Here is a 13,255-nt window from a genome sequence, read left to right on the forward strand (position 1 = left end):
TTTTCACTGTACAGACTCTGAAAGTGTCTTAGAGGCCCTTAGTCCAGACTTAACTGGACAGCTACACTGAGAACTCTGCTCCAAACAAATCTCTTTGATCCCTTCAAATAACTTCCTATTTTAGGACAACTGCCTTACTCTTTTCTTTTTGTCATAGCCTTTTATGTGCATCCTTACTCTCTTCTAGCCAAGATCTTTTTTTTTCTTTTTTTTTGGCCACAGCCTGCAGCTTATGGGATTTTAGTCTCCTAACCAGAGATCCAACTTGAGGCTCTGGTGTTGAAAGCCCAGAGTCTCAACCATTGGTACATGCTCAGTTGCTCAATGGTGTCTGACCTTTTCAACTCCATGGGCTGTGGCCCACTAGGCTCCTCTGTCCATGGGCTTTCCTGGCAAGAATACTGGTGTGGGTTGCCATTTCCTATTGTGGGGATCTTCCCTACCCAGGGATTGAACCCACATCTTCTGCATTGGTAGGTGGATTCTTTACCACTGAGCCTCCTGGGAAGCCCCTTAACAACTGGACTGCTGGGGAATTCCTGCCAAGATCTTGTCTTGTGTGAGGGAAATGGTACCCCTACAGCACTGTTCAGTTAGATCGATCTAACAGCTGATGTGGGTGAACTGTCAGGAAACCCATGGAATTAATGCAATGCTCTTGGCTAAGAACATAGCCAACATTTGGCCCTTTCAGAGTTTGAGGCTGATAGTCTCTTAAATAAATGAGGCATTTGCAGTTTGATGTTAGGGAATGATAGATTTTTGGTTTTCAAATTGAAAGTTGATTTTTAAAAACTATAAAAGCAGCATTAGGTAAAAAAAAAGAAAAAAAACCAAGCAGTAAAGAAAAGTAAAAAGAAGAAAGTAAAAGTAATTTTAAATACTACCACCTAGAAGTAACAATTACCAGCATATGTTGAACATTCCTCTAGATATTATTGCATGAAGTATGCATTCATTATTAATTTTTTTAAGAAAAGTACGTGCTTACAGAAAAAATTCAAAACTGTTTTCATCACACTCTTTAGTGTAAATACATGAATGTTTATGAATTTATAATCATTCAGTTCAGTTCACTGGCTCAGTTGTGTCTGACTCTTTGCAACCACATGGACTGCAGCACTCTAGGCTTCCCTGTCTAGCACTGACTCCCTGAGCTTGCTCAAACTCATGTCCATTGAGTCAGTGATGCCATCCAACCATCTCATCCTCTGTCATCCCCTTCTCCTGCCTTCAGTCTTTCACCATCAGGGTCTTTTCAAATGAGTCAGTTCTTTACATCAGGTGGCCAAAGTACTGGAGCTTCAGCTTCAGCATTAGTCCTTCCAATGAATATTCAGTACTGCTTTCCTTCAGGATGGACTAGGTGGATCTCCTTGTAGTCCAAGGGACTCTCAAGAGTCTTCTCCAACACCACAGTTCAAAAGCATAAATTTTTGGCACTTAGCTTTCTTTATGGTCCAACTCTCACATCCATGTAATCATTCAGCCTTTAGTAAATTTTTGTGTGTCTATTCTGTACTGTGAGCTATGTATTATAAGCACACTAGACAGTGTGCTTACTGTAATAAAGATTTCTCTCATAAAGACCTTACTTAGGAACTTTAGTTCAAGTAAGAATGATCAGGAACCTATCTACATAAATAATAATAAGAGAAAACAATGTTTTAAAGAGGAAAGTTTGGATTATAAAGAGTTATCTGAGCTCAAAAAAGGGAGACACAGTTTTCTACCTGGGGAAAGAGAAGTATCATGGAAATGTGATATGACTTGAACCTTGGAAGATTTTAGTGTTCAAAGATAGAGCTGGAAGCACTGTGAATTGAAGAGCTAACTAGGAGCAGGAATGGGGATCAGGGAGAACTGGAGACATGTAGAGGAAATAATGTATAGTTAATTAATGACAACTAATACTTCCTGTACAATTAGTAGGTACTGTTCACTTTACATGAATTATCTCATTCTCTTTACTCTGATGTAAGTATTAAAACCTACTCTGGGGCTTCCCTGTTAGTTCAGTTGGTAAAGAATCTGCCTGCAAGGCAGGAGACCCCAGTTCGATTCTTAGGTCAGGAAGATCCACTGGAGAAGGTATAGGCTACCCACTCCAGTATTCATGGGCTTCCCTTGTGGCTCAGCTGGTAAAGAATCTGCCTGCAGGGCAGGAGACCTGGGTTCAATCCCTGGGTTGAGAAGATCCTCTGAAGAAGGGAAAGGCTACCTACTCCAGTATTCTGGCCTGGAGAATTCCATGGACTGTATAGTCCATGGGGCCACAAAGAGTCGGACGTGACTGAGCAACTTTCAACCAGAAAAACTCAGTTTTGGGGAAAACTTAGGCTAAGTAACTGGTCTAGAATCACATATTAACAAATTTGTTAATATCCCTGCTCTTAAGCATATATACCTTATAAAGAAGTTTAAATGGATTCTGCAGGCATTGATATATTTCATTACATGCATGGACCCTAGTGTACTTAACCTAGTTACCTATTACTAGACATTTGGATTTTGGCAGCAAAATGTAAAATATTTGTGTTTGGCTTGGTCTGGATGGAAATTACCCTCATGCAGTTTCATCATTCTCCATGTATTTTAGGAGCAGCAAATGGGTTTCTCATGGAAGTGTGTGTTGATTCAGTGGAATCAGCTGTAAATGCAGAAAGAGGAGGTAAGAGAAATTATGGAATGAATGGCAGTTGGCAGTCCGTTAAGAATTTGAAAATGAATCCTGTGAACTGAACTTGAGAACCTTTGTGATCTCTAAAGAAAACAACCAACCAACTAGAAAACCTACTGATCTTCTAGTCTTACTTCCCCAGTAGATTACATTTTGACTTAAGTGTCCATGATGGTGATTACGAACCTACTTTTTTAAAAAATTGAATTTAGCAAAGATACAATTTTTTCCAATCCATTAATTTTAGAGATTTGATTTTTTTCATTGTCAAGACTTATCATTATCTCTCTTTTTTTTGAATGTTATGTATTTTACCTCAAGGTTTCTTTTGCACCCTAACTTGCTTTAATAAGCAGCATAGAAATTCCCATCATCTCAGCATCAGAAAAATTTTTAGACTTCATTATGCAAAATTTCAAACATACAAAAATAGAATACTATAATGAATCACCATGTACTCATCAGCTTTAATTATTTTCAGTACATGGCCAATCTTTCAGTTGTATCAGGGATGAGCAGACTTTTTCGTAAAGAGCAAGACAGTATATATTTTGACCTTGCTGGCTACATTGGTCATTGGTCTCTGTCATATATACATTTTCCTGGTCATGCTACAGGGCTTACAGAGTCTTCGTTTTCCTCACAAGGGACTGAACCTGTGCCCAGAGCAGTAAAAGAGTGGGAGTCCTGACCAAAGGACCACCAGAGAATTCCCACTTCTTAGTTTTTTTAAATAATCCTTTGAAAGGCTAAAAACCATTCTTAATTTGTCAATTAAAAAGAATGAAGTACTGGTCTGTCTGCAACACAGATAAATCTTGAAACACTTCTAAATGGAAAAAAGTCAAAAAATACCACATATTATATGATTCAACTTATATGAAATGTCCAGAATAGGCTAATTTTTTATAGACTGAAAGATTTGTGGTTGCCAAGGATTGAGGAGCCCTGGGGAGAAGAGAAAATGACTGCTTAAAGGGTGTGAGGTTTCTTTTGGGGGTGATAAAAATGTTCTAAAATTGCATAGTGATGATAGTTGCCAAATTTTGTGAGCATGATAAAAACCTTTGAATTATATACTTTAAATGGGCAAACTGTATGATAGGTGTGTTTTTCTTAAATACATAAAAAAGTTTTAAACTTGTATGCTGTAACAAAAACAAGCTTGTAAGCCTTTGGCCTCCAGACCATCTGATCTATATTCCTACCTTTCTTACCCCATCCCCAAATTATTTTGAAGCAAATCCCAGACATTATGTCATTTCATAATCAAGTATTTCAGTATCCCTAAAAGATAAAGTATCCCTGAAAACCACAATCACAGAAAACTAACCAATCTGATCACGTGGACCACAGCCTGTCTAACTCAGTGAAACTATGAGCCATGCCATGTAGGGCCACCCAAGAAGGACAGGTCATAGTGGAGAGTTCTGACAAAATGTGGTCCACTGAAGAAGGGAATGGCAAACCACTTCAATATTCTTGTCTTGAGAACCCCATGAACAGTATGAAGAGGTGAAAAGATAGGACACTGAAAGATGGACTCCCCAGGTCGGTAGGTTCCGAGTAAAATACTGGAGATCAGTGGAAATAACTCCAGAAAAAATGAGGAGATGTAGCCAAAGCAACAACACCACCCAGTTATGGATGTGACTGGTGATGGAAGTAAAGTCCGATGCTGTAAAGAGCAATATTGCATAGGAACCTAGAATGCTACATCCACGAATCAAGGCACATTGGAAGTGGTTAAACAGGAGATGGAAATGGACTGGAATGAGTGAATTTAACTCAGATGACCATTATACCTGCTACTGTGGACAAGAATATCTTAGAAGAAATGGAGTAGCCATCATAGTCAACAGAAGAGTCCAAAATGAGTACTTGGATGCAGTCTCAAAAACAACAGAATTATCTCTGTTCATTTCCAAGACAAACCATTCAATATCACAGTAATCCAAGTCTATGCCCCAACCAGTAATGATGAAGAAGCTGAAGCTGAACGGTTCTATGAAGCCCTACAAGACCTTCGAGAACGAACACCCAAAAAAGATGTCCTTTTCATTATAGGGGACTTGAATGCAAAAGTAGGAAGTCAAGAAATACCTGGAATAACAGGCAGATTTGGCCTTGGAGTACAGATTGAGCAGGGCAGAGGCTAATAGAGTTTTGCCAAGAGAAAGCACTGGTCATAGCAAACACCCTCTTCCAACAACACAAGAGAAGACTCTACACATGGACATCACCAGATGGTCAATACCGAAATCAGATTGATTATATTCTTTGCAGCCAAAGATGGAGAAGCTCTATACGGTCAACAAAAACAAGACCGGGACCTAACTGTGGCTCAGATCACGAACTCCTGATTGCCAAATTCAAATGTAAAATGAATAAAGGAGGGAAAACCTCTAGACCATTCAAGTATGACCTAAATTAAATCCCTTATGATTATACAAATAGATTCAAGGGATTAGATCTGATAGAGTGCCTGAAGAACTATGGACGGAGGTTTGTGACACTGTATAGGAGGCAGGGATCAAGACCATTCCCAAGAAAAAGAAATACAAAAAGGCAAAATGGTTGTTTGAGGAGGCCTTACAAATAGCTGTGAAAAGAAGAGAAATGAAAGGCAAAGGAGAAAAGGAAAGATATACCCATTTGAATGCAGAGTTCCAAAGAATAGCAAGGAGAGATAAGAAAGGCTTCCTCAGCGATCAATGCAAAGAAATAGAAGAAAACAGTAGAATAGGAAAGATTAGCGATCTCTTCAAGAAAATTAGAGATACCAAGGGAACATTTCATGCAAAGATGGGCACGATAAAGGACAGAAATGGTATGGACCTAACAGAAGCAGAAGATATTAAGAAGAGGTACAAGAATACAGAGAAGAGCTATCCAAGAAAGATCTTCACGACCCAGATAATCACGATGGTATGATCACTCACCTAGAGCCAGACGTTCTGGAATGCGAAGTCAAGTGGGCCTTAGGAAGCATCACTATGAAGAAAGCTAGTGAAGGTGATGGAATTCCAGTTGAGCTATTTCAAATCTTAAAAGATGATGCTGTGAAAGTGCTGCACTCAATAGGCCAGCAAATTTGGAAAACTCAGCAGTGGCCACAGGACTGGAAAAGGTCGGTTTTCATTCCAATCCCAAAGAAAGGCAATGCCAAAGAATGATCAAACTACCACACAATTGCACTCATCTCACACGCTAGTAAAGTAATGCTCAAAATTCCCCAAGCCAGGCTGCAACAGTATGTGAACTATGAACTTCCAGATGTTCAAGCTGGATTTAGAAAAGGTAGAGGAACCAGAGATCAAATTGCCAACATCTGTTGGATCATCAAAAAAGCAAGGAAGTTCCAGAAAAACATCTGCTTTATTGACTATGCCAAAGCCTTTGACTGAGTGGATCACAGCAAACTGGAAAATTCTGAAAGAGATGGGAATATCAGACTGCCTGACCTGCCTCCTGAGAAATCTGTATGCAGGTCAGGAAGCAACAGTTAGAACTGGACATGGAACAACAAACTGGTTCCAAATTACGAAAGGAGTACATCAAGGCTGTATGTTGCTTATTTAACAATAAGCAATTTAACTTATATACAGAGTACATCATGAGAAACGCTGGGCTGAATGAAGCACAAGCTGGAATCAAGATTACTGAGAGAAATATCAATGACCTCAGATATGCAGATGACACCACCCTTATGGCAGAAAGCAAAGAACTAAAGAGCCTCTTGATGAAAGTGAAGGAGGAGACTTTTTAAAAGTTGGCTTAAAACTCAACATTCAGAAAACTAAGATCATGGCATCTGGTCCCATCACTTCATGTCAAATAGATGGAGAAGCAATGGAAACAGTGAGTTTATTTTTTGGGGCTCCAGAATCACTGCAGATGGTGACTGCAGCCATGAAATTAAAAGATGCTTGTTCCTTGGAAGAAAAGTTATGACCAACCTAAACAGCATATTAAAAAGCAGAGACATTACTTTGCCAACAAAGGTCCATCTAGTCAAATCTATGATTTTTCCAGTAGTCATGTATGGATGTGAGAATTGGACTATAAAGAAAGCTGAGCACTGAAGAATTGATGCTTTTGAACTGTGGTGTTGGAGAAGACTCTTCAGAGTCCCTTGGACTGCAAGGAGATCCAACCAGTCCATCCTAAAGGAAATCAGTCTTGAATATTCATTGAAGGACTGATGTTGAAGCTGAAACTCCAATACTTTGGCCACCTCATGCAAAGAACTGCCTCACTGGAAAAGACCCTGATGCTGGGAAAGATTGAAGACGGTTGGAGAAGGGGACGGACGACAGAGGATGAGATGGTTGGATGGCATCACCAACTTGATAGACAGGAGTTCGAGTAAACTCTGGGAGTTGGTGATGGACAGGGAGGGCTGGCATGCTGCAGTTCATGGGATTGCAAAGAGTTTGACCAAACTGAGTGACTGAACTGAACTGAAAAGGTAAAGGCCTTTAAAAAAAATAGAATAATAACCACAATATCAGTAACATATCTCTCAAAATAATATTTCTTAATAGCATCAAAAATACCCAATTAGTTTTCAGATTTCCCCAACTGGCTCACATAGTTTTATTTTGTTTTATTTTACAGTTCTTGGAATCAAGATAGAAACATGTCATTTGTTTATGTCTGTTTCAATCTGTTTCCCTTTTTTCTTTCTTTAATTCTTCTTTCTACAGTTTGTTAAACTGTTTTTCATCTTTTTTTTCATCATATAAAGTATCCCATATTCTACATTTTGCTGACTGTATATGTAGTGTTATTTATTATATTCCTCTGACCCCTGCATTTCCTGTAAAATTTTAGTTAACCTGAAGGCTTAATTAGATTCAGACTGGAGCTTTTTATAACACTACTTTATAGATGGGCTTTTCTGTTGACTCATTGGTAAAGAACTCACCTGCCAATGGAAAAGACCCTGGTTCAATCCCTGGATCAGGAAGATCCCTTGGAGAAAAAAGTGGCAACGCACTCCAGTATTCTTTCCTGGAGAATTCCATGGACAGAGAAGCCGGGAGAGCTACAGTCCATGGGGTCTCAAAAGAGTGGAACACAATTTAGCAACTAAAAATAACAGACTTAATAGATAATGGCATATTCCCTGTTGTATCTCATCAGGGGATATAACATCCTAGTTTTTTCGGTTTTTATGATACTAAGGTTGATAAGTGGATTCAGATATTATCAGCCTGATCCACCTGGTTTTCCTACCAGCTTTCACCTAATAATTTTAGCAATGCTTATTTTAGTAGGGTTTGTAAAATGGTGCTATGTTATGTCTAACATTTATTTTTCATTTATTAGCAGTATACTTCTATAAAGAATTTTCCCTCACCAACTGTTTTGTTATACTGAGGTTCAGTTTGTATAAGAAAGGCAGGATAAGTGCTTGCTGCTTTTTCCTTGTTTACTGATTTTGGGGATGATGTGTTCTCTATCCTAAAGTGTATTCTTGTTTTATCATTACAAGCCTAGATGTAGACATATTTGACGTGTTTGAATCCAGTATAGTTGTTGTTCTTGTTGATGCTCAAAATGTTTTTGTGATTATTAGCCAGTAGGAGCCTCTTCAAGCTGGCTTCTGAGACCTTTTGACATGATGCTGCTGTAGTCTGATAGTTCTTTTGCTTTCAGCATTTTCTTATTCTTAAAATTATCCTGATTTAAGCTACTTAAAAGTAACTTGTGCTGTTTTAAAGCTTAGAATAATAAAGACTCTCTTGGAAAAGATCACTGTTTTTTATAATCAATGAAGAATTAGCATTCCACTGTAGTCAGTCCAGAAATTTCTTTATTCTAAGTCACTTTCTTATATGTAGAGAGACCACCCTATAATACAAAAAGAAACCTAGCTTAACTTGAATTAACTGTTAAATTTGACTTATCAGTAACATAATGTGGGTTGGAGAATATAGTTGGGATTAAAAGTAGAATTTTAGTCTAGTTCTATAATTTGATTTCTTTCACTTTCTAAGACTCTTTGTTCCTCTATTTAGAAAAAAATGTTTCCACTTAATACTTTTAAGCAATGCTTTCCAAAACTTCTTAGTTTTTTAATTAAAAAAAAATTATTGTGCTGAGCAGTGCTTTTTTATTACAGGTGCTGGTCGCATAGAGTTATGTTCTGGCTTGTTGGAAGGAGGAACCACACCCAGCATGGGTAAGTGTCCATTTTTTAGGATTTCCTCATAGGAGTTTACAGAGCCTAGAGACAATTGATAATCTGTTATTGGGATCTTTTACTCAAGTTACTAACATGTTAACTGTGCCATGAATATTGTATCAGAAATGTTTCTAGTTGCAGATAAACCTGTCAGTTGTAAATGTGATCAAATAGATATTTTCTTCCCTTTAGGTATCAAAAAGTTGAGATTAAATTACTATTAGTATTGGATCATATACTCTGCAGGCTGTCAGGGACCCTGATATTCTTACCTTTTCCATTCTGGCATCCTTGGTATCCTGGCTTTTGTCTTCATTTCTTCCCTCCTACTTGTGCTGTTGTCATACATTTTGCTTTTGCATATGTTAAAACTCCACACTTCATTGTTATTATTTTTGTTTCAAGAGTCAGTTATACTATAAAGAGTAAAAAAATAACACAGTCATATATTTAGTCATGTGTCCTTACCATTTCTGGTGCTCTTCCTTTGTATAGATCTGGTATTTCTGTCTGGTTTCATTTTCTTTCTGCCTGAAGTAATTCTTTTAACATTTTTTGTAGTACAAGTGTGCTAGTAATGAATTCTTCCAGCTTTTGTATATCTGAAAACATCTTTCCCCATTTTTTGAAAGATATTTTTGCTGAGTGTAGAATTCTAGGTTGATAGTTTTCTTTCAGGACTTTAGAGATGCTTCTCCAACTGTCTTCTTGCCTATATTGTTTCTGACAGGAAATCTGTCATCCAAACCTTTGTTCTTTTCTGTGTAATTTGTCTCTTTTCTCTGGTTGCTTTTAAGGTTTTTTCCCTTTATTCTTGGTTTTGAACATTTGATTGTGATGTCCCTGAGTGTAATTTTCTTCATGTTTCTTGGACATGTGCATTTATACTTTTCATCACACTTGGAAATTTTTCAACATTTAATGCCCTCCACTCCCTTCTTCAAAGACTTCAACTAACTTAAATAAGGCTGCTTAAACCTTTAAGAGTAGTTCCACAACTACTCTTAAAAAATTTTTTTTTCTCTGTTTCATTTTCTATAAATCTTCTTCCTTTGTTTTCAAGTGTACTGATCTTTTCTCTGTGGTATTTAATTGCTGTTAATCCTAGCTACTATATTTTTCATCTCACATATCATAGTTCTTAGCACTAGATATTTGAATTTATTGTTATATCTCTTGTCCCTTTTAAGCTTTTTTGAACATATAGAATAAGGTTGCTGCTGCTGTTGCTGCTAAGTTGTGTCAGTCATGTCCGACTCTGTGCGACCCCATAGACGGCAGCCTACCAGGCTCTACTGTTCCTGGGATTCTCCAGGCAAGAACACTGGAGTGGGTTGCCATTTCCTCCTCCAATGCATGAAAGTGAAAAGTGAAAGTGAAGTCGCTCAATTGTGTCTGACTCAGCGACCCCATGGACTGCAGCCTACCAGGCTCCTCCATCCATGGGATTTTCCAGGCAAGAGTACTGGAGTATAGACTAAGGTTACAATAGCTATTTTAATGCCTTGGCTACTAATTCTAACATATGTATCAGTTTTGATTGGTTTTGTTTGATTGATTTTTACCTCATGATCCATCTTGTTTTCCTACCTGATATTTTTCATTGTGTGTAAGACATTATGAATTTTACTTTGTTGGCTACTAGATATTTTTGTATTCCTATGAATATTCTTGAGCAGTTAGGTTACTTGGAAACAGTTTGTTCCTTTTGGGTAATGTTTTTAAAATTTGTTAAGTGGGTCTGGAACATTGGTCAGTCTAGAGTTCATTATTCCCCACTACTGAAGCAAGACCCTTTCTGCACTCTACCCAGTGCTCCATGAATCTGGAAATTTTCTTGTCTGGCTGGTGGGAGCAGGCATTATTCCTGGTCTAGTATGAACAACAGGCAGTATTGCTTCTGATTTTTTTCAGTGGATCTTTCCCTGGCTTTGTGTAGTTTCCTTGCATGCATACATCAGTTGGTACTCAGTTGAGTATTAGAGAGAAGTGGGGTCAGGTGGGAAGGGTCTCTCCTGACCTCCCTATGTTGTGGCCTGGAAAAATCTCAAGGTAGTAATCTGGGTAATTAGGAGAGCTTACGTCATTTGTTTTCCATCTTTAAGGGATCATTATCCTTTGTTGCAAACCACTGTTTGATGTTTTGTCTTTTTTTTTTTAATAAGTGGAAGGGTAAATCCAGTGCCTTTTGCTCTGTCTTGGTCAAAAGCAGAAGTCCCTATATGGATTTTTGACCTCTTTATTTTATTCTGAGATGGATGATAGCATTATTTATTATAAAAGGTTTATGTATGCAATGGCATTTTAGTGACTCTTCTCACGAAAATAAAGGAGGGCAGTCCCTGGCCATTCTATGAAATACCTAGAACATATCTGTAATTTGAGTGCAGTCTGTTTTTTGCAACAGCAGTCATGCATGATGGACTTGGTGAATGGGCCAAGCCAGCAATAATATGCCCATCACCAGTCATTGCTTGGTGTCCCATACAGAACTGGGGGTCTTGTAGCAAGGAAAAAGAAGTAAATTAATATTAGGTAAACACTCATGGTGCCTGCCACAGATCTTATACCATTGAGAGTTTCTGAACTAGTCACAGATTGTGTCAGATTTGGTTATTTTTATTCATGAATTTCCCAAGCATGAATACTGGAGTGGATTGCCATTTCCTACTCCAGCGGATCTTCCTGACCCAGGGATTGAAGCTTCATCTCCTGTGTCTCCTACATTGCAGGTGGATTCTCTACCCACTAAGCCAACAGGGAAGCTGTCATTTTTGTTCATAGATCGCCTGTTAGCATCACAAATAAGTGCAGCATTGCTCCCTTTTACATATCTCTTATTTAAAAAGGCTTTACTAAATATCTTTGTCTAGTAGGAATCATAAACTTTAAAACTATGTAACCATCTGTATAGCAGGTTTTAAATAGAGATGTAATCATTAGGAAGGAGAAACCAGATCTTAGGGAATACATTGGCAGAACATAGAGCCTGGTAGCTGTTACACTTTTAAATGTCACATTCCAGTAAAAGAATTTTTGTTAAGCACAACAAAAAATTTTTTAAAAGCATAACTGAACAGTGCTTTTAAAATGCAGTTACTTCTGTTTTCTAAATTGCCGTTTTTACCCTTGACTTTTTTATTATGTAAATTTCTACTATAGGTACATTTTTCTTAGTGTCTCCTTTTTCCTTTAGGTCATCTTTCTATGGTTTTTACTCCCTCATCTCTTCTGTTCCTTGTAGAAGTGATAACACCAGAGCAAATGTAAAAGACCAATACAGTAATATTTTATTGACTTCCTTAAGCTTTTAGCTTACATTTGAATTTTAATTAGCCTGTTCCCTCTCTTATAGGTGTCCTTCAGGTAGTGAAGCAGTATGTCCAGATCCCAGTTTTTGTGATGATTCGGCCACGTGGAGGTGATTTTTTATATTCAGATCGTGAAGTTGAGGTGATGAAGGCTGACATTCGTCTTGCCAAGCTTTATGGTGCTGATGGTTTGGTATTTGGGGCATTGACTGAAGATGGACACATTGACAAAGAACTGTGCATGTCCCTTGTGGGTAAGAATTTGTATCAGAGACCAGAAAGCCCCTAATGATGATTGCATTGAATAGTCCCTATACAGAAAAATGCAATCACAAAGCTGGCTTTTCATTCACACCTGCAGGCACTGATACTCACCTGTTTTAAACACTATTATTTAGATGTTTTAGGTAGACAGTATGTGCTACAGAAACCCCCTGACTCAGCTCCAATAGATTGGATTATGCTACTGTTCCTATAGGGCTTAAGGGGAATTTACCTTGATCTCTTTAATCATAGCAGCAAAAACTTTAAAACCTGTTACAGTTGGTAAGGATGAGGAGACATGGAGAACACAGAGGCAAAGTATTTTTATTACGAGGCCAAAGTATTTCTTAAAGATTTTCAGAAGAGTAAGTGATAGATGTAGTGCTATCCTTACAGTTGCCAGATTGTATAATTTTCATTTGGTGCCTCTAAGGGGTGAATGACAGTTTTTTTAAATATGAAAGTTAGAGATTAATGGAAACACGGGATTATTAAATTTGGAAGACTACCATTTTTTAAATTATTATTATTTTAGCTGTCTTCACTTAGGAAAAGAAAGTATAAAAAAGTCCCGTCTAACATGGAGAGTTCCATAAATAGTAATCAGTGATTATCTCTTCATTCATGTTGTTATGTTATTTCTTTTTATAGCTCTTTGCCGTCCTCTGCCAGTCACTTTCCACCGAGGTGAGTCATTTCCATTTTAGAAGTTCTGTTGAACGGTGTCAGTTTTCTCATCTCACCAAATGCCACAACCTTTTCATGAAACACAATTCTATAGTGTTACCAATTGGTTTTTTTTATACC

At 37.8% G+C, this 13,255-nt stretch overlaps 1 protein-coding gene across 3 annotated transcripts in view; it reads left to right on the forward strand.

Moving 5' to 3' along the window:
• The window catches only part of CUTC (cutC copper transporter), a 32,750-nt gene that overhangs the window by 1,346 nt on the left and 18,149 nt on the right, over positions 1-13,255 (forward strand). Inside the window, exons 2-5 of one of the 3 annotated variants that reach the window (XM_040254202.1) lie at positions 2,600-2,671; positions 8,811-8,870; positions 12,229-12,438; positions 13,100-13,135. In XM_040254202.1, coding sequence (XP_040110136.1) covers positions 2,600-2,671; positions 8,811-8,870; positions 12,229-12,438; positions 13,100-13,135 — 378 coding nt within the window. The remainder of the gene's footprint in view (positions 1-2,599; positions 2,672-8,810; positions 8,871-12,228; positions 12,439-13,099; positions 13,136-13,255) is intronic. The other 2 variants (XM_040254205.1, XM_040254203.1) reach the window with 2 other exon arrangements.

This window comes from Oryx dammah, unplaced genomic scaffold, assembly GCF_014754425.2.
Source record: "Oryx dammah isolate SB20612 unplaced genomic scaffold, SCBI_Odam_1.1 HiC_scaffold_14, whole genome shotgun sequence".
Classification (NCBI taxonomy): Eukaryota; Metazoa; Chordata; class Mammalia; order Artiodactyla; family Bovidae; genus Oryx; species Oryx dammah.